Here is a 26,192-nt window from a genome sequence, read left to right on the forward strand (position 1 = left end):
GGAAACAATCGGGGTTAGTGGCTTGTTCATGGTTGCATGGCCAGTTGTTTCTGGGTGTGGTGCTGGGTGTCTGGGCCCAGATTTGATCCGGATCGTCCCGGCACTGGAGCCGGTGCTCTTGCTCGCCGAGCCACCTGGCCAAAGTTGAACTATTAACATTCCTACATGGAAAAACAATAATTGTAACCTATGAAACTTTTCTCAGTAGTTGAAGGGATTAGAAATATATATATATATATGTCTTTATATGAGGGTATGCGGGCATATGAATACATATGTGAATGTGTGTATATACGTTTACAGGTATACATAGATATAGGGCATGGGACCAATTTAACAGGAAGGGATGATACTTAAAAGGTGAAATTAAGAGGTGAGAGGAATATAATGAGAGGAGATGGGGAGAGACAGAGTGGGGCAAACTATCTCATACAGAAGAGGCAAGGGAAAATGGTTACAATGGAGGGGAAGAATAGGAAGGCAAAAGGGAATAGGTCAACCTTATTCCTATTGAATCTGGCTTGAGAAGGGAGGGAAATACACACTAAATAGGGGATCTCACCCTCCAGGAGAATAGGGGGGTAAGGGGATGTGAGGGGGGATGATGGAAGGGAGGGCAGGCTGGTGGGGAGGGAAGTTGGAAGCACCCACTTTCGAAAAGGGACAGGATCAAAGTAGAGAATAGAACAAGTGGTAGGTGGGATAGGAGGGAGGGAAAAATAGTCAATCTTTTACAATACATCTACTATGGTATTGTTTTGCATTAGCCACACATGTACAACCTATACTGAACTGCTTGTCCCCCCAGTGGGAGTGGGTGGCAGGGGGGGGAAGGGAATGAATCTGGAATTGAAAGTTTTAAAATGAAATATTCAAATATATATGTGTGAAAAAAAATATTTATTTGGTTTTAGTGCTTTTTTTTTAGTTTTTTTCCTAGTATATTTGCTTTATCTGGTTTGTTGAAATAACATTGGTCAGAATTTATATTAAATCATTTGTGATATGAAGAATTTTAGGTTTTTCTCCAAAGGTAGGAGACATTATGCCAAGATCAGTCAACAAGCAGTCAGCTTTCTCAGAATGGTTCATTAAAAATCTTCTTGGTTGCTCTGAGTATTCTCTTTTGGAAATACTCTGTGTTTAGTGCAACCCAATGTTAAGTTCTTTTTGAACCTCACTATCTTACATCAGTCTTTTGACTACCATACATTTTATAAAGATATTAAAATGCAGTACCAAATTATTATAAAAGTTATAGTTTATGATGTAGCTAGTATAGTTTGAAGGCAAATGGCACTTATTTTTAGGCATTACATTGGAAGGAATTTTTTTTAATGTAAATTTAAAAAATTGTTTGTTAAATATTAGGTATATTTAAAGTTGAGCATTGAAGTAGGTTGAGTTATGAGCTATTTGTAGGAGAATATCACAGTATTATATTTTCCCCTAATAGTTATATAGGCTTTTTGCTGGTTCTTAAAAACCTTTGCAAGAGAATATGAAGCCAGTCTTTTAACTAGTTTTCACCATTTTTACCAGGCAGAAAATTCTTCCTAATATGTAATCTAAATCTTGTAGAAACATAGAGCTAGAAGGGATTTGAATAGATTATTTTGACCCAACTTTGTGTTTTCAGGTGAATAAGTAGGGCAGGTAGATATCTCTTCTCTTTTTGAAGTTCTGTAGATGAGTTTTCTGTTATTAACTAGTCTGTTTTAATACTGTCATCCCACTAGTCAAGAAAGACTTCTCTATAGCTCTGTGTAGTTCAGATTTTATTGTCATTCTTAGGTAGACATGTTTTTTGTAATTTGTATTAAAATGGATTTGAATGCTTTTTTAATCTTCCAGGCAAGTTGTTGCTTGGCACCGACCTTATTGTGTGGATCTTGAAGAGAGTACTTTCTCACATCTGCGTTCCTTTCTTGAGAGATACTGTGATAAAATAAATAGTGAAATTCCCCCGCTTCCTTTTCCTTCATCAAGGTACTTCATATTGTTTTACATCTTTTTTAAATTCTGTTTTTCTAATTACATAGAACATACACCTTAAAATTAAGTGAATCCGTGCCATGACTAATGATATTGAAACTTTTTCCTTGAATTTTGTAAGAATAGCAGTTAGAATTCATGCTACTTGTCATACTTTTAGTACAGTTTTACTGGGGGAAAAAACATTAAAAATTAGCTAGAAGAAAGCACTTAAAACCCAGCAATTTGTTTACCTTTAGGGAACATCACAGTTTCCTCAAATTGTGCCTGAAGTTGCTATCCAATCATCTTGCTCTTGCCCTGGCTGGAGGAGTAGCTACTAGTATTCTTGGGAGGCAAGCTGGACCATTGCGAAATTTGCTCTTTAGGCTAATGGACTCTTCTGTCCCAGATGAAATACAAGAGGTAAGAATAGTTGCTATAAGAATACATGCAAACCTGTATCAAATTGTTCACCATCTCAGTGAGAGGGGAAGGGAGAGAGGGAGGGAGAGAATTTGGAACTCAAATTAAAAAAAAAAAACCAATGTTAAATTTTGTTTTTACATGTAATTGGGGAAAATAAAATATTAAAAAAAAGAATATGCACGTATGCATGCGTGCATGCTCACACACACACACACACACACACAAAATTTAATAAATACTTAGAGGCACCTAAGGGTTTTATATATACCTAGGAAATCTATTCCACCCAGTCAGGGATGCCTAGGAATGGATTTGCTCAGAATGTTTTGTATAGGACTTACCCTCGCAAATTCCACTTATGATGTGCCCTCTACTTTACTTATGTCTGTCTTTTTTCATGCTTTCCCACCTCCTAGAAGCCATCCTTTCTGGTGGTTTTTCCAACCTCTTCTGTAACTTTTCCTGCCTTTCCACTAATTTTTACTGGGCTAGAACTTAATTTGGTCCTAACAAGCCTTGGGAAGGAGTTATGAATTCTTCTTCCTTACTTATGAATTATGATAGGGGCATATATTTTATAGGCAGAGGAGCCAGTAACTTGTAGTGTTTTTTTTAAATGTCACTGTAGTTTTCCTCAAAGTCAGAATAAGAATTTCAGGGCTGGAAAACCTTAGGAATCATCTCATCTGCCTCCCTTATTTTACAAATGAGGAAGTTAAGGCCCAGAAAAGTTAAATGTGATTTTCATGATACAAAGGTGATTGTAGTAGGACAGACAGATTTAGCTATCTTAATCCTATTTGAATTCACTACATACAGAGATTCATTTAAAAAATTACAGATTAGTAAGATTCTCTCTTTTTTTTTTAAATACTAGGTGGTAATTGAAACTCTGTCAGTGGGAGCAACTATGCTGTTGCCTCCTTTAAGAGAACGAATGGAATTACTTCATTCTCTTTTACCCCAAGGACCTGATCGATGGGAAAGCTTGTCTAAAGGACAGGTAAGGTGTTGGCTAATGTATAAGTTGTTTGAAAGAAACACATTGAAATTTTCAAGAGGAACTGATTAAAGTCAACCAGTTATTTCTGTTATCAACAATATATATGACTTTTTAAGAATTTTCTGTCCTTTAAATTATTTTTGCTTTAAAGCTTATTTGAAAAGCCTTTCTCTGTTCTGAGTAGTTAAGTTGAAAGCAGTATTGTTCATTCTCCCCTCACCCCCCCCCATTAATCTTGTAGTGAATTAAGCATTTTTAATGGTACTCAGCTGTACTCTTAGTGTATTTCATGTGTTTTATAATAAGTAAGGTGTTGTCAGTAACTCACATTTATCAGCATTTAGAATGAGAATAAGACTAATATGGACATAGTATGCACACATTAGGCTTCAGATTATCAGATAAAAATATATCTAAAGTCAGTTGCTTTTCTCAGGTGTAGTGTTTTTTAAAATTCCTGCCACTTTTTGTTTTGGTTTTCTTCCCTCCTCAACAAAAGTTCTTCTGGGTTTTGTGGTGTGGATTGATTCTTTAGTTGTTCATATTTCTACCATGCTGGAAAGGCTTCAGGTATGGTCCCCAGATATTGGTCTGATTACCAACCTTATGAATTAGAGAGAGACTCTTGAGCAGTAGCCTGACCATTAGATGGTGAATTTTTTGGCCATGGGAGCCTGTGGAACAGAATAAAATACAATATGACCCTCATCTATTGTGACAGTGTTTACTAAGAATCATGCAGTTTTTAGATCATCTACCTATATTAATTTAAACCTTTGTTATTCAATCCTTTCCACTGATCAAGAGGAATTCGTTTCCTTTTAGAGGAAACAAATCTTATCATTATTGACATTCTTTACTATTATTATTACTAAAATTTTTATTTTAGTAACAAATTTTCTCTCTCCTTTTACTCCCTCTTTTATCCATTGAGAAAAGGCAAGCAGTACAACCATTAATACATATATGAAGTCATGCAAAATATATTTCCATATTATCTGTGTTCTGAAAAAAAGGAAAAAGAAGGAAAATATACTTCACTCTCTACTCTGAGCCCATCAGTTCTCCCTCTGAAGTTGGATAACATTTTTCATTATGAGTCTTTTGGAATTGTGGCCATTGTATTGATTGGAGTTACTAAGTTTTTCCACAGTTGATTATCTTCATAATATTGCTCTTACTGTGTAAATTGTTTTCCTGGTTTTGCTCATTTTGCTTTGCATCAGACCATACCAAGTCTTCTTAGGTTTCTTTCAAAGCATTCATTCCCTTCATCATTTCTTATGGCACAGTAGTATTCCATCACATTCCTATACCATAACTTGTTCAGCCATTCCCCTTTTGATGGGCATCCCTTCAGTTTCCAATTCTTTGCCATTGCAAAAAGAGCTGCTATAAATGTTTTTGTATATATGGGTCTTTTTTCTTTTTTTGTTGATCTCTTTGGGGTATAGTCCCAGTAGTAGCATTTCTAGATCAATAAGTATGCAGTTTTATAACCCTTTAGTATTTAGTTGTTCTCCAGAATGCTCCACTAACAGTGCATTAGTATCCCTATTTTCCACATCCCCTCCAGCATTTGTCATTTTTTTTAAGTACCAACATTCTTAAAACATTTTTTAAAATTCAATTTTATTTTATTTTCAGTTTCAAATTTTCACCTTCCCACCTCTTTACAGAAAGCAAGAAAAAGATAACTTGTTAACAAACATGCATAATGAAGTAAAGAAATTCTACCATTAGCCCCCATCTATAGGGCACATACATATATCTGTATGTATGTGTGTATGTATATCTATATGTCTGTATACCTCACTCTGCACTTCTACACTCTGAGTTCATATCTCTGGAGTTAGATAGTGTTATTCATTATGAGTCCTTTGGAATCATGGTTGGTCATTATAGTGCTGAGAGTTCTGAAGTCTTTTGGAATTATTTGACTTTAAAATATTGTGATTGTATAAATTCTCTTGGTTCTTCTCACTTTATTATGTGTTAGTTCATACAAATGTAACTCAAATGTTGCACTAATATCATGTAATAATAAGAGACATAGTAATAGTAAAAAGAGGTCAGGTGGCCTTTATTAGAGAGAAAAACAGACAAAATGAGAAGGTATGGATAGTAACAGTGCAGTCTGTACTATATTGGAGGAAAAACCCTTATCAGTGTGATCATAGGTCCATTGCAACATTTTTCTTGTCATGTACCTTTAACACAAATATTTTTATCATGTTGGAGAACCTACCAAATCTTTAATCATTAATTTCTTAGTTTAATAAGAATCATAAGAATTCTCTTTATTAAGCTAATAACTCTAAAAATTGTAGCTTCAATTTGATGAAATTTTATAGGGGAAGCTGTTGGTTTTGTGTTCCTGTACCCTAGGAGAATGAAGAACTTTTTCTCTTAAAAAGAGAAACAAATTAAGAGGCTTTTAAAATTATTTCAGATGAGAACCTCAACTAGGGTACAGGCTGTGTGCATGAGATTTAAGGTGTGAGAGGTGATGTGTAATTGACAAAAATGGACAAAAAAATGGTTAAGATTTAATTGATTGGAAGTAATATTAAAGGAGAGTCAAGAATGACTATAAGGTTCTGAATATGGATGATTAGAAGGGTAGTGGTGGGGCGGCTAGGTGGTACAGTGAGTAGAGCACCTGCCTTTGATTCAGGAGGACCAGAGTTCAAATCTGGCCTCAGACGCTTAACACAAAAACTAGCTATGTGACCTTGGGCAAGTCACTTAACCCCAATTGCCCTCCAAAATTAAAAAAAAAGGGGGGGGGGGTAGTGGTGCACCAGAAATAGGAAAGTTTAGAAGAGTGATAATTTTGGGAGGAAATGTGGTGAATTCTATTTTAGATATGTGTTTGAGGTGTCTGTGGGACCTCTAGATGATTTCCAGAAGGCAGCTGATCATATGGGACTAGAGGAATTAAAGAGAAGACATATGGCTAAATATACAGATTTGGAAATCATCAGCATAGAAGCGATAGTTGAACCCATGAGATAACACAAGGAAAGTATGATACAGAGAAGGAAACCCCAGGGGAGCCTTGGTGGAATACACACTTAGTGGGTGGGATAAGGAAATGTTTCTGAGAAGATTTGGTCATAGAAATAGGAGGAAAACCAAGAAAGAACAGTATCACAGAAGTCAAGTGAGATGATGATGCCCAGGAGAAAATGGTCCAATGATCTAGCAATTAACTTGATGGGTAATCTTGGAGAGAGAAATTTCGTTTAAGTAGTGGGGTCAGAAGCCAGATTGCAAGGTATTGAAAAGTGAGTGGAAGGTGAGAAAATAGAATAAGTGGGAAATTTTTTTTCTAGATATTTGGTTCTGAAAGACTTAAAGAGATTTAGGATGTCCAGCATTCTTTCCCCATTCTTTCACTTATCTTCATCTCTCTTTGTGTACTGGCTGAGATAATAATCATAAGGCACTTAGTACAAGTGCCTTGCATAGTACGTTCTTAACAAATACTTGTTCCATTCCCCTCATTCCCTGATTTCCCTATTGCTTACAAACATGTCCATATCTCCCCATCTTCCAGAAACCCTCTTGATTGTTATCCCTGCTTCCCATGTCTTCCCATATTTCTCCTCCCTGTTGTGGCTAAAATGCTTTTAGAAACCTTTCTACAGTAAACAGACATTTTTTCCTTTTCTCTCACTCTCTTAACTCTTTACAGTTTGGTGTCTGACCTCATTATTCAATCAAAATTACCCTCTCTGAAGTTACTAGTGATGTCTTAAGTGCCAAATCTAGTGACCTTTTTTCAGTTCTTATCCTTCTTGACCTCTCTCTAGCCTTTGACATGGTCAGTCAACAGCTTCTTTTTGATGCTCTCTTCTTTCTAGGTTTTCATGATGTTAACTCTCTTCCAGCTCTCCTCTTACCTATTTGACTATTCCCTAGTTTCTTTTCTTGGTTCTTCATCCACATAACTGGGTGCTCTGTAAACCTCTGTCTTGGGCTGCTCTTCTTCCTCTATACTATTTCACTTGGTGATCTCATGAACTTTTTTTTTTTCTTTTTGGAGGGCAGTTGGGGTTAAGTGACTTGCCCAAAGTCACACGGCTAATAAGTGTATCAAATATCTGAGGCCAGATTTGAACTCAGGTCCTTCTGACACCAAGGCTGGTGCTCTATTCACTGTGCCACCTAGCTGCCCCAATCTCATGAACTTCTAAGGATTCAATTATCATCTTTGTGCTGATGATTTTCTGGTCTGCTTATCCATCTCTAACCTTTCTGCTGACCTCCAGCTTTGCATCTTCAGCTGTGTACTGGACATCTCCAGCTGGATATCTTAAACTCAGCAGGTCTAAAACTGAACTTAATATCTTTCCCCAAAATCTTCCTCTCTTCCAACTTCCCGGTTATTCTTAGAGGAGGCTACTACCATCTTCCTAGTCACCTAGGGTTACAGCCTAGGTGTCATTTTTGACTCCTCATTCTCCCTTCCCCCCTCCCCAATATATAATTTCTTGACAAGGACAAGGCATGTTAATTTTATCTTCTCTTGCAATGCCTCCTTCTTTCCCCTAACACTGCCACCATCCTGGTGCAGGCCCTCTTAACTCCCAACTGAACTCTTGACAATAGCCTGATGGTTGTTCTTCTTGCCATGAGTTTTTTCCCACCACAGTCCATCTTCCACTCATCCGTCAAAGTGTCTTCATGAAGCATGGGTCTGACAATGTTACTCCCTACGCAGTAAACTCCAGTGACTCTCTCACCTCCAGGATCAGATTAGAAAATCCTCTTTTTGGCATTCACAGACATAAAAAAATCCTTCATAATCTGTGCTCTTCCCTCCCTTTCCATACCATCTTAGACCTTCCACCCCAACTCTTCCATCCAGTAATGCTGTCCTTCTTGCTCTTCCTCAAACAAGACACACCAACTCTAGGCATTTTTACTGGCTGTCTCTCATGCTTGCAATTCTCTACCTCTTGACTTTTCTCCTTTAATTCTAGTGCCTTCCCTATGTTGACTGTTTCCAATTTAATTTGATTCTAGTTTGTTTATACATCGTTGCCTATTGTCTCCTCAATTGTACTTGAAAGAATGGACTATATTTTGCCTTTCTTTGTATCTGCAGCATTTAACACAGCCTGGCATATAGTTACTTACAGTATTTATTGACTGACTTGGGGCAATTACAAAATCAAGTGAAGGTTTTTTTTTTTTAAGTATGAGGAAGATTTGAGAATGTTTGCAGATAGTAAAGAAGGGGTCAATAGAAAAGGAGAGACCGAAGATGAGGTAGAAAGAATGACGAAGGGGGGAAATTCTTTGAGGAGATGAGGAGGATCAAGAGCACAAGTGGAAAGCTTAGCTTTGGAAAGGAGATCATCTCTTCATTAGAGACTAGAATAGGAGATGGAGGATGATAAAGAGAGGTTTTGAGCTTCTGTGGAGAATATAATCGTGAATTACAGAAGAATATAAGGTTTCCCATGCAGCAGTAGAGGGCTAGCCTGAGATATTAGGTAGAAATTTGTAATGAACCCAGTTTGTCTTAGGGGAGTGTTCAGCAACATGTGACTAAGAACAAAGAAGGAAAATAGTGGAACAGCCTAGAGCGAAGTTTGAGAAGGCATGAGTTGAAGTTGAGGCAAGGCATTAAAGGGCAGCCAATTAACTGTAGGGTCAAGACTGAAGAGGGAGAAAGGACTATAGGCATGTACTTGAAAATTTCATTTAAAGTGCTATTTTTTTTTGCAGTTTTACATTGACTATTTTTGTTTCTTTTCTGGAATGCATTAAGAAATATTGTTCCTGTTTTGTTGATTAAACTTTTTTTATTCCATTTTTCCTTAGAGAATGCAGTTGGATATAATTTTGACAAGTTTACAAGATCATACCCATGTAGCCTCCCTACTTGGTTACAGCTCACCTTCTGATTCTACTGATGTTTCTTCCATATGTATCTCCTATGGAAACCTGTCAGATCAGCCATATAGCACTCAGAGTTGCCATCCAGATACTCATTTAGCTGAAATTTTAATGAAGACTTTACTAAGAAATTTAGGATTTTATACAGTAAGTTGTTTTTAGTTTACTTACAATAAAATAATACTGTTTTTGTTTTTTATGCAAAGATATTTTTGTCTTAAATGCAAAGATATTTTAACCTGTGGATTTTTTTTCTTCAGATTTTTAGAAATATTAGAACAAATAAAATCTCATACAGCCAAAAGGAATGGGCACAGCTAATGAGCATGGAAGATTTTGTTCTTAAGACTTCACATATTGTTTTCCCTTCTGCCCCGCCCCCAACAGTATTCCTGGTAGTAGGGATGTTACTTCTTTTTATATATATATATATATATATATATATTTTTTTTTTTATCAAATGCTTTCTTAACTTCTAGTTTACATCATTCATTTCCGCAAAATTTTGAGTTACAAATTTTCTCCCCGTTTTTCTCTACCCACCACCCCAAAATAACAATCCCACTGGATATCCCCTCCACCAATCTGTTCTCTCCCATATCTTCTCCCATACTCCCTCCAACTTTCTAGTAGAGCATGGTGGATCTCTATGCCCTAGTGCCTGTATATCTCATTTCCCAGTTATATGTAAAATATTATTAATAATAATATATATATATATATTTTTAAACATTTGATTTTAAAACTTTGAAATCCAGATTCATTCCCTTCCTCCCTTGTCACCCACCCTTACTGGAAAGATAAGCAATTCAGTATAGGTTGTACATGTATAGCTATGCAAAACATTTCCATAGTGGATATATTGTAAAAGACTGACTGTATTTCCCTCCCTCCTATCCTACCTCCCATTTGTTCTATTCTCTACTTTGATCCTGTCCCTTTTCAAAAGTGGGTGCTTCCAACTTCCCTCCCCCCCCAGCCTGCCCTCCCTTCCATCATCCCCCCTCTCATCCCCTTCCCCCTACTCTTCTGTAGGGTAAGATACTGTATTTAGTGTGTATTTCATTCCCTCCCTAAGCCAAATTCAATGAGAATAAGGTTGACCCATTCCCTTTTGCCTTCCTGTTCTTCCCCTCCATTGTAACCATTTTCCCTTGCCTCTTCTATATGAGACAGCTTACCTCATTCTGTCTCTCCCCATCTCCTCTCATTATATTCCTCTCTCACCTCTTAATTTCACCTTTTAAGGATCATTCTTTCCTATTAAATTGATCCTGTGCCCTCTGTATGTATATATATACACATATATATACACACATTCACATATGTATTCATATGCCTATATACCCTCTTATATAGACATATATATGTATATAAATATATACACACATATATATTTATATTCCCTTCAACTATTCTGATACTGAGAAAAGTTTCATAAGTTACAATTGTCATTTTTCCATGTAGTCATATAAACAGTTCAGCTTTGATAAGTTCCTTATGATTTCTTTTCCCTGTTTACCTTCCCATGTTTCTCTTGCTTCTTGTATCTGAATGTCACATTTTCTGTTCAACTCTGTTTTTTTCATCAAGAATGCTTGAAAGTCCTCTATTTCATTGAATGACCATATTTCCCCCTGAAAGATGATACTCAGTTTTGCTGGGTAGGTGACTCTTGGTTTTAATGCCCTTGGTTTTCCATCCCTCAGTGTAGAAGCTGCCAGATCCTGTGTTATCCTGATTGTATTTCCACAATATTCAAATTGTTTTTTCCTGGCTGCTTGCAATATTTTCTCTTTGATCTGGGAATTCCGGAAGCTGGCTATAACATTCCTAGGAGTTTCCTTTTTGGGATCTTTTCCAGGAGGTGATCAGTGGAGTCTTTCAACCTCTATTTTGCCCTCTGGTTCTAAAACATCAGGGCAGTTTTCCTGGAGAATTTCTTGGAAGGATGATTTCTAGGTTCTTTTTTTGATCATGGCTTTCAGATAGTCCAATCATTTTTATATTATCTCTCCTGGATCTATTTTCCAGGTCAGTGGTTTTCCCAATGAGATATTTCACATTACTTTATATTTTTTCATTTATTTGGATCTGTTTAATAGTATCTAGATTTCTCATAAGGTCACTAGCCTCCATTTGTTCCAGTCTAATTCTGAAGGAATGATTCTCTTCAGTGAGCTTTTGAGATTCTTTTTCCATCTGGCAAATTTGGCTTTTTAAGGCATTCTTCTCCTCATTGCCTTTTTGAGCCTCTTTTGCCATTTGAGTTAGTCTGTTTTTTAAGGTGTTATTTTCTTCAGTCAGGTTGTTGACTCTCATTTCACAATTTTCTTGCATTGTTCTCATATCTCTTCCCAATTTTTCCTCCACTTCTCTTATTTGGTTTTCAGAATCCTTCATAAGGTCCTCTATGGCCTGTAACCAGCTTGTATTTTTCTTGGAAGCTTTTGGTGCAGGAGTTCTGACTTTACTGTCTTCCTCCTGTTCCATGCTTTGATCCTTTTTGTTTCCAAAATAGGAGTGTACAATTGGTTTGCTCTGCTTGGTTTGCTTCCTTTGCCTGCTCATGTTGCCACTCAATTACTTGACTTTTGGGCTTTTTGCCACAGTAGGACTCTGCTACCAGACGGGAGCTTTGTCCCAATTGTAGGGTTTTCTCAGCTGCCAAAGGTATTAGTTGGGTACCCTCTCTGAAGCCTCCACACGCTCTGGCAAGCTGGTCATCCACCCCAGGACCTCCACCCTAGACTGCAATCCAGATCCAAGCAGGTTAAAGCAAGAGTGATTACCTCTCAGACTGGTCGCTTGGTCCCCCTACAATCTGCAGGGCAGGAGCTGAAGCTGCCACGTGGATGCGGCTGCATGGCTGCAGTGCCCCAGCGGCTTCTTGCCCTAGGGGCAAAGGCCGACCACACTCCCGACCTGGATCCCAAAGTCCACACTGCACTGGCCTCTCACTTTGTCCTTAGCATCTATGGGTTGATAATTCTGGGAACCACTACAGCTGCTGGTGATCTGAAGCCACTGTGCTGGCCACTTCCTGCCAGCCTTCTGGGCTGTCGTCAGCGGGAGGTTAGCTTCTCTGTGTCATTTTGTGTGTTCTGTAGCTCCAAGGTTTGTTCAGAGTCCCCTTTTACATGAATTGGGGGAGGTAGAAACCCGAGCTTCGAGGAAGTCCTTTTTCTTCTCCGCCATCTTGACTCTGTCCTGAGATGTTACTTCTTCTAAACTAGCTCACCTTTACCATAATCCAAGTAGAGAGCAGCCCACATTTTTCTGTTTTGCTTTTTTCCCCACAAAATATCATGATTTGCAAAATTTTTGTTTAAATCCAGGTGTATTGTATACAGAATCATTTCCCTAATCTCCCTCTCTGGTAACCCTATAAAAAACTGATAAGGTTGGTTTGATATGACTTGTTTTTAGTGAATCTTTTTCAAATCATTTTAAATAATCCATTCTAGAATTTGTTTAGATATTAGTGTGAAAATCACTGATTTTTTTCCTCCCTCATTTTATAGAAAACTGGCATCTTAGCCAGTCTCCATTTGGGGTAACTGTCATTTTCAGTAAGTTAACCAAAAAGATTACCAACAACATTTCATTGATCATACATTTGAATCTTTTCAGTGTTTTCTAATCTTTTCAACTCCATTGTTTATAATTCATATCGTTCTTTTATTATTGTACTTGGTCTGTCTACCCACAACTACCCTAGCCCAGCCACTTTTTATATGTACATGCCTTTTTAAAATCTAAGTTTATTAATGACTTTTGTTAATTAATTTGCACACACAACTTTTTTTATGTCTTTCAGGATCAAGCATTTGGAGAACTAGAAAAAAATAGTGATAAATTTTTACTTGGGGCATCATCATCTGAGAATAGCCAACCTGCTCATCTTCATGAATTGCTTTGTTCACTGCAGAAGCAACTACTAGCATATTGCCACATCAACAGTGTTAGTGAGGTATTTGATTCTCTTTCTCTTTTTTGAGAAGATCGTCACAAATAAGTGTCCTTAAGGACTTCAGTATTTGCAGTTTTGAGAACTATATTTTTGTGACTTAGATCTTTCAGAATTACGGTAATTCAAGCAACTCTTCTTTCTAGAATTCAAGCAGTGTGGCATTGCTTCACAAGCATCTTCAACTCTTATTACCTCACGCCACGGATATCTATTCACGTTCTGCAACTTTGCTGAAAGAAAGCCCTTGGAATGGCAGTGTTGGTGAAAAACTAAGAGGTTTGTGCTAATTGCATTTCAGATTTAATATATTTAAATTAGGTGTCTTCTCCCTGTTCTTGAGCCTTTTGAAACAGTGAAATTCCTTGATAGAGATTCTTTAGTAATATGGAAAGTTATAGAGAAGCAAGAATATTTCAGTGGTAGCAGCTTCTTTAATTCTTAATCATAGCAGCTTCTGAAAATTCTTTAAAATTATGATCAACATGTTGGAGAGACTTAACTTTTTTTTTTCTTTTTGGAGAGTGGAAGGTGGGGCAGTTGGGATTAAGTGACTTTGCTGAAGGTTACATGGCTAGTTTTTGTGTTAAGTGTCTGAGGCCGGATTTGAACTCAGGTCCTCCTGACTCCAGGGCTGGTGCTCTATTCACTGTGCCACCTAGCCGCCCCCCAAGACTTAGTTTTAAGTTGAAGTTAAAGTATATAAAATCATAAATACTAATTTTAAATAGAACAACCTAAGATTTTTCTGTGCAGTTTGAAACAGTTTTCCAAAGTAATTCTTTTTTGTTTAGTTTGTATTGCTAGCATGAAATCTTGAAGCAGAATTCTTTTAAAACAAGTTGAAAATAACTTTCTTGAATATTAGTCAAAAGTAACTATGTCAAGGTATTTTTGCATACCTGTAGTTAAAAAATCTAAAGTGGTGAGTGAATTCTCTGTGTTAATCTACATTGGCACCTTCAGATAACTCCTATTTTTCCTTTTTCAAAATTTAGCTCTTGAGTATCCCATCCCTCTTGGGCTGACTTTCCTTGTAGATTGTTAATCTGTAAAAGTTTTTGTTTGTTTGTTTGTGTTTTTTTTTTTTTTTTTTGCTTTCCCAACTAGGGTACAGATCAGACTGTGATTTGCATTCCTTTTTATTACATGCTCTAGGACAGGAATAATCATTTTCTCTCAAGGCTCCCACCATCTTTTGCACTTCAGCAATTAGTTCCTCCCCACTAAAGAAAATCAGAATTGTCTAGAATTTATACTTGTTGGTTTTCCAGTTTTTTGTGTTGTTTTTTGGGGGGGGGGTGAATTAATCATAGGACAAGTCAAGACAAATCAAGAAGTTGTTAGCTTCTATGCTTTTGACACAGAGAAAGAGAATTTGAACAGATATCTGGTTAATTTGAAGTCTCCTGTCTCTACTATATCAAAACTTTGTGACAGGGTTTTGATCTGTTTCCTCAACTTTTCATCTGTTTCTTTTTTCCTTTCAGGTGATCTGGATACTTTGAAAACAAAATTAGTTTCCTCTCTCCATTGATTTTTATTCAGATAGTCTCCACATCTTTCCCCCTCCTATTGCTGAATTTCCCCACATCAGTATGTTCTCTGAATATATAATGCTACATTTCCTTTTACCTATTCTGTTCATTTTGAATAAGATATATCCATTTAGAGCCATGTTATAGTCATGAATTTCATCCCTCTTATTGTTAAAACCTCTAGATTGTTTGCTTAATCTTTAGGCATTGGGGTTTAGCCAGTCAAAGCTATAGGTTAGGTTTTTTTGTTAGCTTCTTTTATGAATTTTTGTCACTTGTGAATTTCTGGTTATTTCAGATGCTATTCTTTTTTCCTCCAACTTATTCTCAATGCTTGGTGCATATACACTGGCAGTCCATCTCTCCCTCCTCCCCCCCCAAATAATTTTTAGATTAAACTCTTTTGATTAGATTTTTGAGATGCCTGGCAAAATCATTCTTGCTAGCCTTTCTGAAGGTATTCTTTATCCGTGGCCAGAATTTTCTCATCTTTACATTTTAAGATGGGGTCTAGATTGCCTCATTCTCAGAAACCACTTTCTTTGCCAGTACTTCACTTCCCAAATACTTTTTTTTTTTTAACATCCTTTGCTTTCAGTAGGCAACAGTGAGGAAAGAAAAGCCAACTTATGCCCTTGTGATCTTCATTTTTTTGTCTAAGACAAATGAGTCTTTGTGACACATTTTAGATTCTTTCTGGTAGAATCATTTGTGACTACCCGAATCACCAAGAGTAGGTAGTAGTCACATTCTTTGCCAAGTCTTGGGAGGTTCTCTGTAACTTCTTGATCATATGCCCTAGACAGACAGCATGCTTCTTATAGTTGCCTTGGTATTCCTCCTCAGGTAATTGCCAATTTTGCTTTTTCTTGGGCCCTTGTGAATGATTTCTCATCCTATAGGATAAGCACTTGCTTCCTCCTTGGAGCATCTAGCTCTCTCCTCTTCAGGAATAGCCTCATCTCATCTTTAGCTCTGTTTTACCACTGACCTTTTTTCTCTCCCTTATCTTCTACTCCCTAACTTCCTGACTAGTAGAGAAGGTTTAATTCTTTCTCTCCTGTGTCAGATCAGTTTTTCATGTGAAACCCTGATTCCATTTCCTTTAGAATACTTCATTGTCTCTAATAACTTGGGGGTGTGGAAAGGTGTTCCATGAGTCCTTTTACTTTCTCCTCTTGGAGGGAGAACAGCTTATGCTTGTAATAGAGATGGCAGTCACTTTGCTGTGGCAGGAATGTGAAGAGTGCATACATAGAACCACCTCACAAAGACAACATATTGGGTTTTTAGGGTAAACTAAGGATCTGACCTAAATATGGCATATCTTATGTTTTCTAAATTAAATTCAAATAAATCATTGCTTAATTTTGCTTTATTTTTCCCTTTATAGATGTCATTTATGTATCTGCTGCTGGCAGTATGCTGTGCCAGATTGTTAATTCTTTACTATTACTGCCAGTGTCAGTGGCTCGGCCTTTGCTGAGTTACCTTCTAGACCTCTTGCCACCTCTTGATTGCCTTAATAGACTGTTGCCAGCTGCTGCTCTTTTAGAAGACCAAGAGTTGCAGTGGCCGCTTCATGGTAAGCAGAACTACTAATCCTAATAATGATATGAAAAAAGAGCAAATAATGTTGGTAAATTAAAAGCTGTTGCTCTTGCTCAGGACAATAAGGACTTTGTTTTGTAGGAGCTTGCAGACTGAGGGCAACTTGGAGCACACGTAATTTATTAAAATGAATTAAGGAAAAATAGCTACTGCACACATGATTTTTACAATGATTTCATCTCTTAAATAAGCTGAAATAGAGTTTCTAAAGTTTGTTTATTCAGCAGTGAAAGATACATGAGACTAAGTATAGAGATCCTAGTTTGATATGTAGAGGGTAGAGTTCAGAAGACTATTGTTTCCTTTTGAGTAATTTGTGGTAATATTTTAATTTGAGGTATCTGAATTCACTTTTGTTTACTTATAAAATGAACATGCTTATTGGAATATGTAAAAGTAATTGGAGTTGAAAATAATTAATTCACTTTAGAAGTACATAAATATGTTTCCTTTAAGATATTATAAGTTACTCAAATAATGTTAAATTTTTAAAAGTTTAATTTGAAATATTTTAAATGAAATGGAATATAGTCCTATGGAAAGAGCACTTGACTAAGAGAGAAGTTAAATTCTTGTCCTGACCCTGATGGTAATTAAATTGTGTAATTTTTGGAGAGTTAGTTTTTTTCTTGAGGGTCTTTTTTCCCTTATCTTTAAAATGAAGGATTTGGGCTAGATGATATCTAAGATGTTTTCTTGTTTTTAAATTCTCAATATTCTTTTGAATAATGATGAAATGAAGTGTCAAATTCATAAATCATTAAAATGCTGGTTATGTGAGCTACTCTTTATTCTCTCAGATTTTTTTTTAAAAGCACCTGTTTCATAGGTAACACTGACTATGCCAGTGTAAGACAGGTGGAAACACTAGCACAGGTTCACTCTTAATCCAGACATAATAAGAGTTAAATAAGCTTACTTTATTCTAGTGTTTTTCAAAGGGAGTTTGTTGATAATGGGAGCACAAACTCCTACAGCTTCCCCACAATTCTTCTTGCAGGGGTGGGCAAGAAGGTGGGGAGGGACAACTACTGCTATGTCTCGATGGGGTCTGTCAAGATAGGCACAGCATTCCTGTTTGTGCACTCCCTTAAATCCTTCTAAGCCTCAGTGGGGACCTCTTGAGGCAAACACAGATTCCCTCCACGACTTGATGGGCACTAAGCAAGGCAGGTACATGCATTCCGCTATGCATCACCCAAATCCCTCCTGACCAGTGCCCACTTGATTTATAGGGCAACAGACAAAGAAGGCATATTGCCAGCATTAATTCACAGGTTAACTTTAGCATTATCATTATTCAGTGTATGCATAGTAAATGTTACATTATGTCATCCCCATATCTCACTGTACATTCTCAGTAGGAATTGTTTATAGCCGGTATCCTGGGAAATATTATCTAGGATCCTTAAACTATCCCCTAAAAAGAATAACAAAATCCTTCTTACTGCACCTTTCTTAATTTAACATTTTTTTAAAGGGCTTCCTTTAAACCTGATAAAATTAAATTGAAAAAATAAAAGGGTATAGAAAATTCATTTGAAAAACTTGGTTATATGTTATGGTCATTGCATTAAAATTAGTAGGATGTAAAAAGGAAAACTTAATTATATTGATTAGTTTTTCACGAATGCACATAGACTGTGATATATACTGTGTAATAAAATTATGTGTTGTTGACTAAAAATTTTCTTGAAAGTGTATTGTAGTATGTTAAAACATTATACTGCTCAGGTTACAGCAATTTCAACGTACTTTTATGCTTCAGGGTACATAAGACAGAGCAGCTTTCACTGATGGTTTTCTCCTTAGGAGGGCCAGAACTGATTGACCCAGCTGGAGTGCCACTTCCTCAGCCTGCTCAGTCTTGGGTTTGGCTTGTAGATCTGGAAAGAACTATTGCTCTCCTCATTGGACGGTGTCTGGGGGGCATGTTGCAAGGCTCTCCTGGGTCTCCTGAGGAGCAAGATACAGCATACTGGTTGAAAACACCACTGTTCAGTGATGGTGTTGAAATGGATATCCCTCAATTAGGTAAACTGCCCCTGTAAAATTTGTAACAGTGTCTGGGTTGCTACTTTTTGGTTGGGTTTTCCTTATCATGTGATGTCTTAATTGGAGTACTAATGGAAATTATCCAAGAACAGTAGAGTAAAGGTTCTGAGGCCTTAACTTTAAGTCTTCATAAAGGCAGAGGGAATAATTTGATATAGTTGAAAGAAAACTCACTCAGAAATTAGGTATACAGGTAGTTCTTGCTTTATGTAAAATTGCATTACAGAAATTTGAATTTACATAAAGAATTCTAAAAGAAATCTGCATTCCAGAAAAACATTTATGTTGATTTTACTATACAGTACTGTGTGCTTTCTTACTACTTCTGTCCCGTGGCGTGATGCTCCATGGCCTCCCACTACCCCCCAAAAAACCTAACCTTCCCAACCCTAAAAATAACCCTCCAAGTAAAAGCAGAAGAACAAGCATGGAAAGACTGCCAGTGCCAGATTGGGGTTTTAGCTTGAAACTTTCAGTACCAAGAGACAAGACCTTTGTCCTGCTTCACCCACTCGCCCTGTGTGTCTGTCCCCCGAGTATTTCTTCTTCTCAGATCTGGCCATGCCCCCAAATGGCTGGTCGTGGCCCAAGGTCATTCCTTCTCTTGCTCTTGCTTCTCTGTCTCCCCTTGAATGGTATGTCATTCCTTACTCCCCCTCCCCCAATGGTGTGAAGCTACCTTCCTATCTTCCTCCCTCCTTTCCCAATGTCCAAGGGCAAATTCACCTTACATAAAGATCACTTTACATAGAGATCTGTAGCCACTTCTCTAAAACAAGAATTGTCTATAGTTGGGCTCTATCAATATCTAACCTAGAGCAACTTAAATATAATCTTTGCCCTAAGTATTTTTATCTGTAACTTATGTATGATTATAATCAATTACTGGCTTGTTTTAGAGTCTTAATTTGTGGTTCAGATCAATTTAACTCTGATACAATCCTGGAATGTATCCCCTTATTGTCACTACCTTCCCATCAGTGCTTTCTTCAGTAAATCAAAAAGCATTTATTTAGTACTTCCTATGTTTCAGACACTGTGCTAAGCAAGAAAAGCTAAAAACAATCTTTGCCATTGGAGAACTTATAGCTAATATACAAAACAAGGTGAAAATAATTAGGAAAAACAGTAAAAAATGTACAAGAGAGGAAATCTCAGAGGGAAGGCACCAGCAGCCTGGATTGAAAAAGGCCTCCTTCAGAAGATAGGAGTTGAGCTAAGACTTGAAATAATACAGGAAAACTGAGAGGTGGGGATGAGGAAAAGAGAGCATTTCAGGCATGGGAAACAACTACCACAAAGGCACAAAGATGAGAGACAGAATGTTTATACAAGAAATAGTAAAGTAGGTCAGCAAAACTGCATCATTAGAGTGCATGGAGGGTCATAAAGTATAAGAAGACTGGAAAGATAGGAAAGGACTGAGTTATAAAGAGCTTTCAATGATGAATAGAGGAGTTTATATTTAATCTTTTTTTTTTTTTTAAGCAATCGGGGTTAAATAACTTGCTTAAGGTTACACGGCCTGTTGTTATTATTTTTGTGTGGGTGCCAAGTATTGGAGGCTGGAACCGATCCCAGGTCTCCCGACACTGGGGCCAGCGCTCTTACTCACTGTGCCACCTGGCCTCCCCTAAGCAATTGGGGTTAAATATATATTTAATCTTAGGGATAATAGGGCACCATTCAAATTTAGTGAGTAAGGAAATGCCACGGTCAGACATACTGTTTAGAAAAATCACATTTTCAGCTGCAGAGAGAATGGATTGGGATGGGATGAGACTTGAGGCAGGTAGACCAATTAGAAGGATATTGCAATGTTTTAGGCATGAGGTAAAGAGGGCCTGAACTAGGGTTGTGGCTGTGTGAGTGGAGAGGAGCAGATATAATATATAATTATATATTAATTATATAATATATATAATGTGATGGTAGACATGACAAGATTTGGCAGTCGATGTGAAGGGAGTGAGAGTGAGGCTTCTAGTGTGACAAGTGGGTTGAAGTAGGAAAGTAATAGGAATAGTAAAAGGATAAAAAGATAATATGAAAGTTCAAAAGAAGTGAAGGATTAGCAAATGGGACAGAGGGGAAGATAATGAGTTCTGTTTTGGACATAATTGAATTTGAGGTGCCAACAATATACATTTTTAAAAAATATTCAAATTGCAGTTAGTTATATGAGACTGGAATTTAGGATAGAGACTAGAGATGAATATATATGTATAGGATTCATTTGTATAGAGATAGTGGTTGGACCCATGGGAACTGATAAGATCACTAAGTGTGAAGTATAGAGGAAAAGAGAAGGAAGTCCCACAGATCATTGGAGGTTCATTCATACTCATTGCACATAACATGGATGAAGAAATTTTGAAGAAACTATTGGACAGGTAGGAAGAGAACTAAAGGAGAGCAATGCCATGAAAACCTAGAAAGGAGAGTATCCAGGAAAAGATAAAATTATTTCCAAGATTTCTTTTAACTTTAATATTCTGTAATTCTTTGCCTCCAAATCTACCAAATACAAAAAAAACAAAAAACAAAAAAACAAACATGATTAGAGTCAGAAAGAGAAACTGAAAATAACTCTAAAACAGAATTAAAGAGAAATTTTGCTTTGGAGGTTGAGGAAATTTTGTTGTCTTTTGAATGAAAAGATTATGCAGATCCCATGGTAAACCAGAAGACCCTCCAACTGACTGATGAATATGAGGACAGCTGATGATATTCCTGAATCAAGGAAAAAGGAAAGCCCTTTGAAATGAAATTAGACATAACTTCTAGGAATACTTAGCTACTTTCTCCATTTTTTCTGATTGATTTGACCTTTTGCTAGCATTCAGAATAATTCAGAAAAATATTTGCTTCAATTGCTATTGTTTTCTGCTTTTAAAAATTAATATTACTATCAGAAAAAATGCTATTTATTTAAATTATTGTTAGATGTAATTTGCATGTTTAAATAAAATCATTCAGTATGATTTTTCTCTTTTTAGTGCAAATGTTTGGTAGTTCAGTTACATTATGGGCTAAATATGCTTTTGTGGGCTAGCCTGGGGACCTAACTCCCATTTATGATATTATTTGAAAGAAAAGTTGCCGTCTCCATTCCCAATAATCCATTTACAAACTAATTTTTGGAATATAGTCTATTTATAAATTAGGTTTTGCCTGTACTTCATAAAAAGACATGACCTTTTTAATTATGGATTATCATTTATCATTATTGAATTACCTTTTCATGATGAAATTAAATCTAAAAAAGAAGTCTTCTTATTTAGTCTGTGTATCATACTTCTCCTTCAGTCCTCACTCAAATCCAAGTCAACTGCAAGTCATGTCATCATTCCCTGACGTCATGATCCTCTTCAAGAACAAAGTTACAAAGACAACATCTGTGCTTAAAGACTTTGCCTGATTTCATTTGTTGAAATTACCTATATTTATGAAAAAGTCGGTATAGTTTTTTGTTTGTAACATTAAAAAGTCTTAAGAAATTTTAAATGATGACAAATCTGTTTTTAGACAAATGTATGAGTTGCCTATTAGAAGTGGCACTTTCTGGAAATGAAGAACAGAAGCCATTTGATTACAAATTAAGACCTGAAATTGCTGTCTTTGTTGACTTAGCACTGGGTTGTACAAAAGAGCCTGCTCGTAGTCTTTGGATCAGTATGCAAGATTATGCTATTAGTAAAGGTAAGATGAAAAAAAGAAATGGAATAAGTTCTATGTAATTATTGTAGTTGATAGTGGTGCTTATCATGTGTACCTAATAGAGTGATACAATTATCATTCGTTTTCACTACAAAAATTGTAATACCAGATTATCAGGAAAGTGACTTGTTCTCCCTTTTTCTACTTAAGGTATACAATTTAGTATACAACAGATGAGAATTACAAAAATATAAATTGATGCATCATTGCTTACTTTACCAAGGTTTCTGTTTTTCAAATTGATCATAATAAGATTCTTTTAAAAACATCAGCTTGTTTCTCACTGGACATTTGGTGCAGTGTAAATAGCATTGGAATATATATGGAATATGGAATAAATCCCTGGATTCTGGTCTTGGCTTTGATCTTAATTAGTTGTATAAACTTTGAACTGTACATGGTATTATATTTTGCCCTCAATTTCCTTAAGTGTAAAGTAGAAAAAAAATCTCACAGGATATAAAGACCAACCAAAGATAAAATACCAACATATGAGGGTAATGTATGTGAAGGTTGTTTGGAAAAAATAATATGACACATTTTTCAAGTTTTTTCCAAAATAATTTTATACATAATTTTTCTAAGCATATGCCTCTTATTTAGAACTTCTTCACGGCATTCCTGTCTTCTATAACACTTAGTTTCCATATTTTCTTTCAAAATAATGATCTCTGGATTGAACAGGGTCATATTTCCACAGTTGACATTCTCCCCGTCATTCTCCCTTACTCTACCTTTTGTTTTCCTCTGTTCCTTTGCAGTTTCTTCTTTCTGCAACAAAAAAAATGAGTAAAGATCATATTCAGAGGTTTTCACCTACTGCGCTCTATTGTTTTGGTGTGTAGTGGCAAAATGAAATGTAAATGATTCAGATCTTTAAAATACCAGCAGATGGTGCCTTTGTAAGTGTCACCCTATTCATTGATTCATTCATTCAACAAATATCTTTTGAATGCCTACTATAGGTAGGTAGAGGCAATAGAAAAAGAAAAACTAGTTTAAAATTTTTTCTTTCCTATACTCCATTTTTTTTATGGATCCTGAAAGGGATTTTAGACACTTTTAATTAGGTTGGTTTTGTGCTTAGGTCTTCTTCTATATTATCACTTTGTTATGTGTTCTTAAATTTATCATATTTTTAAAGAGCCAGTTTAAATATTAAAGAAAAGCTTGTCACATGACCCTATTTGCTCAATAGTTTTATACATCATAACAAATGTTGCATCTGATCATTGGGAACCATTCTGTAGTACTTGGTTTGAAGTGAATGCAAACTTTAGAAAGAACCTAATGCTTTCTAAAAAAATCTTTTTCAGATAATAATCCCTGTCAGTTATAAAACTCAAAAAATGAAATGCCTCAATTTTGGTGTTTTATTTGATTTTGTTAATTAAATAGTAGTGCCTTTCAATGGCAATTTTAGATAATGCAGACAGCCTCTCACTACAATATACACTAATGATTTGTCAGAATTGATTGACAATTGACAAAATCAAGAGCTATCTCCCTACTAAGAATGTTTGTTGACCACAGGATCATCTTAAAATCTGTTTAAGTTTTGTGAAAGTTTAAATTATAAAGATATTGAGCTGTTTTCAAAATGTGCTTTATTTTATATAATAATTTTATTGGGTACGGGCAGTGTGGATGGAGAACCTAACTCCTCGATATGTTAGGTCTTGTGAGTTAATGATAAAAAATATTGAATCACCTGGTGGCCAGACTTCTGGTAATAACCTTTTCTGAATGTAGCTAACTGGTCTTTGGATGATGCTCTGTTGCTGGACTAATACTTAAAGCCTTTTCTGGCTTGAATAGGACCTGTCATGATTTATATTCTTTTAACACAGCCTTTTGATCCCTCAAGACTAACTTTGAATATTATTACAGGGCATAAGAATAGGACTTAAGTGGACAATTTAAAATATGGCCTTCTAAAGTAAAATGGTGCAGTTTAAGCTTTCCTTTTTTTAAAATAATTTTTTTTCTTTTCAAAAAGAATGAACTGTGATATAGTTGAAGAGTAGTGTTAAACATCTTGGAATATTTCACTAAAAAAATGAAATAAAAATTCCTAATGTGATTAAGGACAAGTAAAAACAATTGGGGCTTGTCTTTTTTGTTTATCTGGTTTTGTTCAAAGTCATCTAAAAGCATATTGTAATGACTATGTATGTTATAGGCATTTACTAAATGTTTGTTGAATGAATGAAGTTTGCAATCTCTGTTTAGGAAATGTTCCCGATTCAGGTGGCTGAACATATGAAAAGTAAAAAACTTAAACTAATGTAGAATAAAATAAAGGAAAATAAAATACTTTTTGAAATACCTAACTAACTCCTACCAACATACTTTCTAACTCTCTTGTCTGGTTTTTAATGGCCTGTGATGGTCTTAAAACCAGATGTTATTTAGTTCCTCACCCAAAGTAAGTGCATATTATTCATGGTGTTTAGAAAGCTTCTATAGATAAGTTATTTTATTACTAAAACCATTAAAATGACATCAGGAGCATTTTTATCCTTTTTGAATTTTAACACAATTTTTATTTTCAGATTGGGACAGTGCAACTTTAAGTAATGAGTCACTCTTGGACACTGTATCTAGATTTGTTCTTGCGGCTCTTCTGAAACACACAAATTTACTTAATCAGGCCTGTGGAGAGAGCAGGTAAATAGCCTGAAACTATCTTCAGAATAATTTTCACCCACGATAGTAGAAGTAATAACTGTCCTTCTTTACTTAGGTATCAACCAAGTAAAACTTTAGCAGAAGTATACCGTTGTGTGTATAAAGTTCGAAGTCGTTTACTTGCTTGCAAGAACATGGAACTCATTCAAACTAGGTCATCCTCAAGAGACCGATGGGTAAGATTGGAAATCATATATATGAGAAAGATGTGTCTTGTATGGAGTTAGTGTTCAGAAAATGAATGAAAAAAAATGATCTCAAGGTTTTAGTTAAGCACAGGCTTAATAATAAGCATTAGTGTGATGCAACTACGTCAAAAGCTGTTGCAGTCTTAAGCTCCCTTGATAACAGTATGTCTAAATCCTGAAAAATAATCATCTAAATCATGCTTTATTTGAACTTTGCCACCATACTTCAGCTTCTGTCATCCTCCCTGTATTCCTGGGCAGGACTCTGAGATCAACAGGTTGAAGTTACCAAGAGGCAGATTCTAGCTCATAATAGCAAGCAAAAAAAAAATCCAAACCAACAACTTGCAAATAATATGGACTGTCTGATAGTAGAAAAGGGCTGCTTTTTCACTAGGTAATGAAGGCTGGTCAAGACTCAGACCTCCCTCAATAACTTTCAGATGGCCTTGGCAGTGTAGAGATAGTAAGGGTTGTCTTGTCACTAATGGTAACAAAAGTTGAAGCTGAATGATATCAATGAGAGTATAGAAGTGCTTCTTGGATTACAGGGGAATCTGGCCTTAAGTGACATGCTGTAAGGTCCCTTCTCAGTGTAGGATTCCTTGATTTTATATTTATAAACGTAATGCTGGATATTGTAGAAATGTCCTTTAGAAATATTCCTTTGCTCATGGATTTGTTTTTTTGTACTCCATTTTAAGGAATCTTTACTTTTTAAAAAATCTAAGCATATTTTGAAATTTATATTATATATTTAAAATTTAGTTAACTTAGACCTTGTTGTTATTGTTGTGTATTGTTGTATTAGCAGGCAATAAAGTGTCCTAGTTAGAGCAAAGAAGTCCTATGTTTGAGTCTCACTGTTATCACATATTAGCCTGTTTCACACCCTGGTCAAATCACTTAACCTCTTGGGGCTCTAGGCAACTATTTTTAAAAATAAATTTTTATTGATATTTATTGTTTTTTTACATTATAATACTTTCTCACTACATCGCTCCCCTCTCCCAGAGAGTTAGCTAATATAACAAAAAAGTATTTTTTTTAAGGATGGGGAAAAAATGAAAAATAAGCTGAAGAAATTCAGCACAAATGAT

The 26,192-nt window shown here is 35.9% G+C and overlaps 1 protein-coding gene across 6 annotated transcripts in view; it reads left to right on the forward strand.

Moving 5' to 3' along the window:
• Nucleotides 1–26,192, forward strand: part of HERC1 (HECT and RLD domain containing E3 ubiquitin protein ligase family member 1) — a 221,356-nt gene that overhangs the window by 56,099 nt on the left and 139,065 nt on the right. For all 6 annotated transcript variants that reach the window (XM_069098343.1, XM_069098348.1, XM_069098345.1 and 3 more), the window contains exons 11-21: nucleotides 1,855–1,989; nucleotides 2,235–2,400; nucleotides 3,281–3,406; nucleotides 9,245–9,466; nucleotides 13,140–13,292; nucleotides 13,436–13,568; nucleotides 16,221–16,412; nucleotides 18,251–18,472; nucleotides 22,022–22,195; nucleotides 24,769–24,883; nucleotides 24,960–25,080. In XM_069098343.1, the coding sequence (XP_068954444.1) occupies nucleotides 1,855–1,989; nucleotides 2,235–2,400; nucleotides 3,281–3,406; nucleotides 9,245–9,466; nucleotides 13,140–13,292; nucleotides 13,436–13,568; nucleotides 16,221–16,412; nucleotides 18,251–18,472; nucleotides 22,022–22,195; nucleotides 24,769–24,883; nucleotides 24,960–25,080 (1,759 nt within the window). The remainder of the gene's footprint in view (nucleotides 1–1,854; nucleotides 1,990–2,234; nucleotides 2,401–3,280; nucleotides 3,407–9,244; nucleotides 9,467–13,139; nucleotides 13,293–13,435; nucleotides 13,569–16,220; nucleotides 16,413–18,250; nucleotides 18,473–22,021; nucleotides 22,196–24,768; nucleotides 24,884–24,959; nucleotides 25,081–26,192) is intronic.

The sequence above is a fragment of the Petaurus breviceps genome, unplaced genomic scaffold (genome assembly GCF_028583685.1).
Source record: "Petaurus breviceps papuanus isolate PSGF00001 unplaced genomic scaffold, PetGlider_PUasm1.0 37, whole genome shotgun sequence".
Classification (NCBI taxonomy): Eukaryota; Metazoa; Chordata; class Mammalia; order Diprotodontia; family Petauridae; genus Petaurus; species Petaurus breviceps.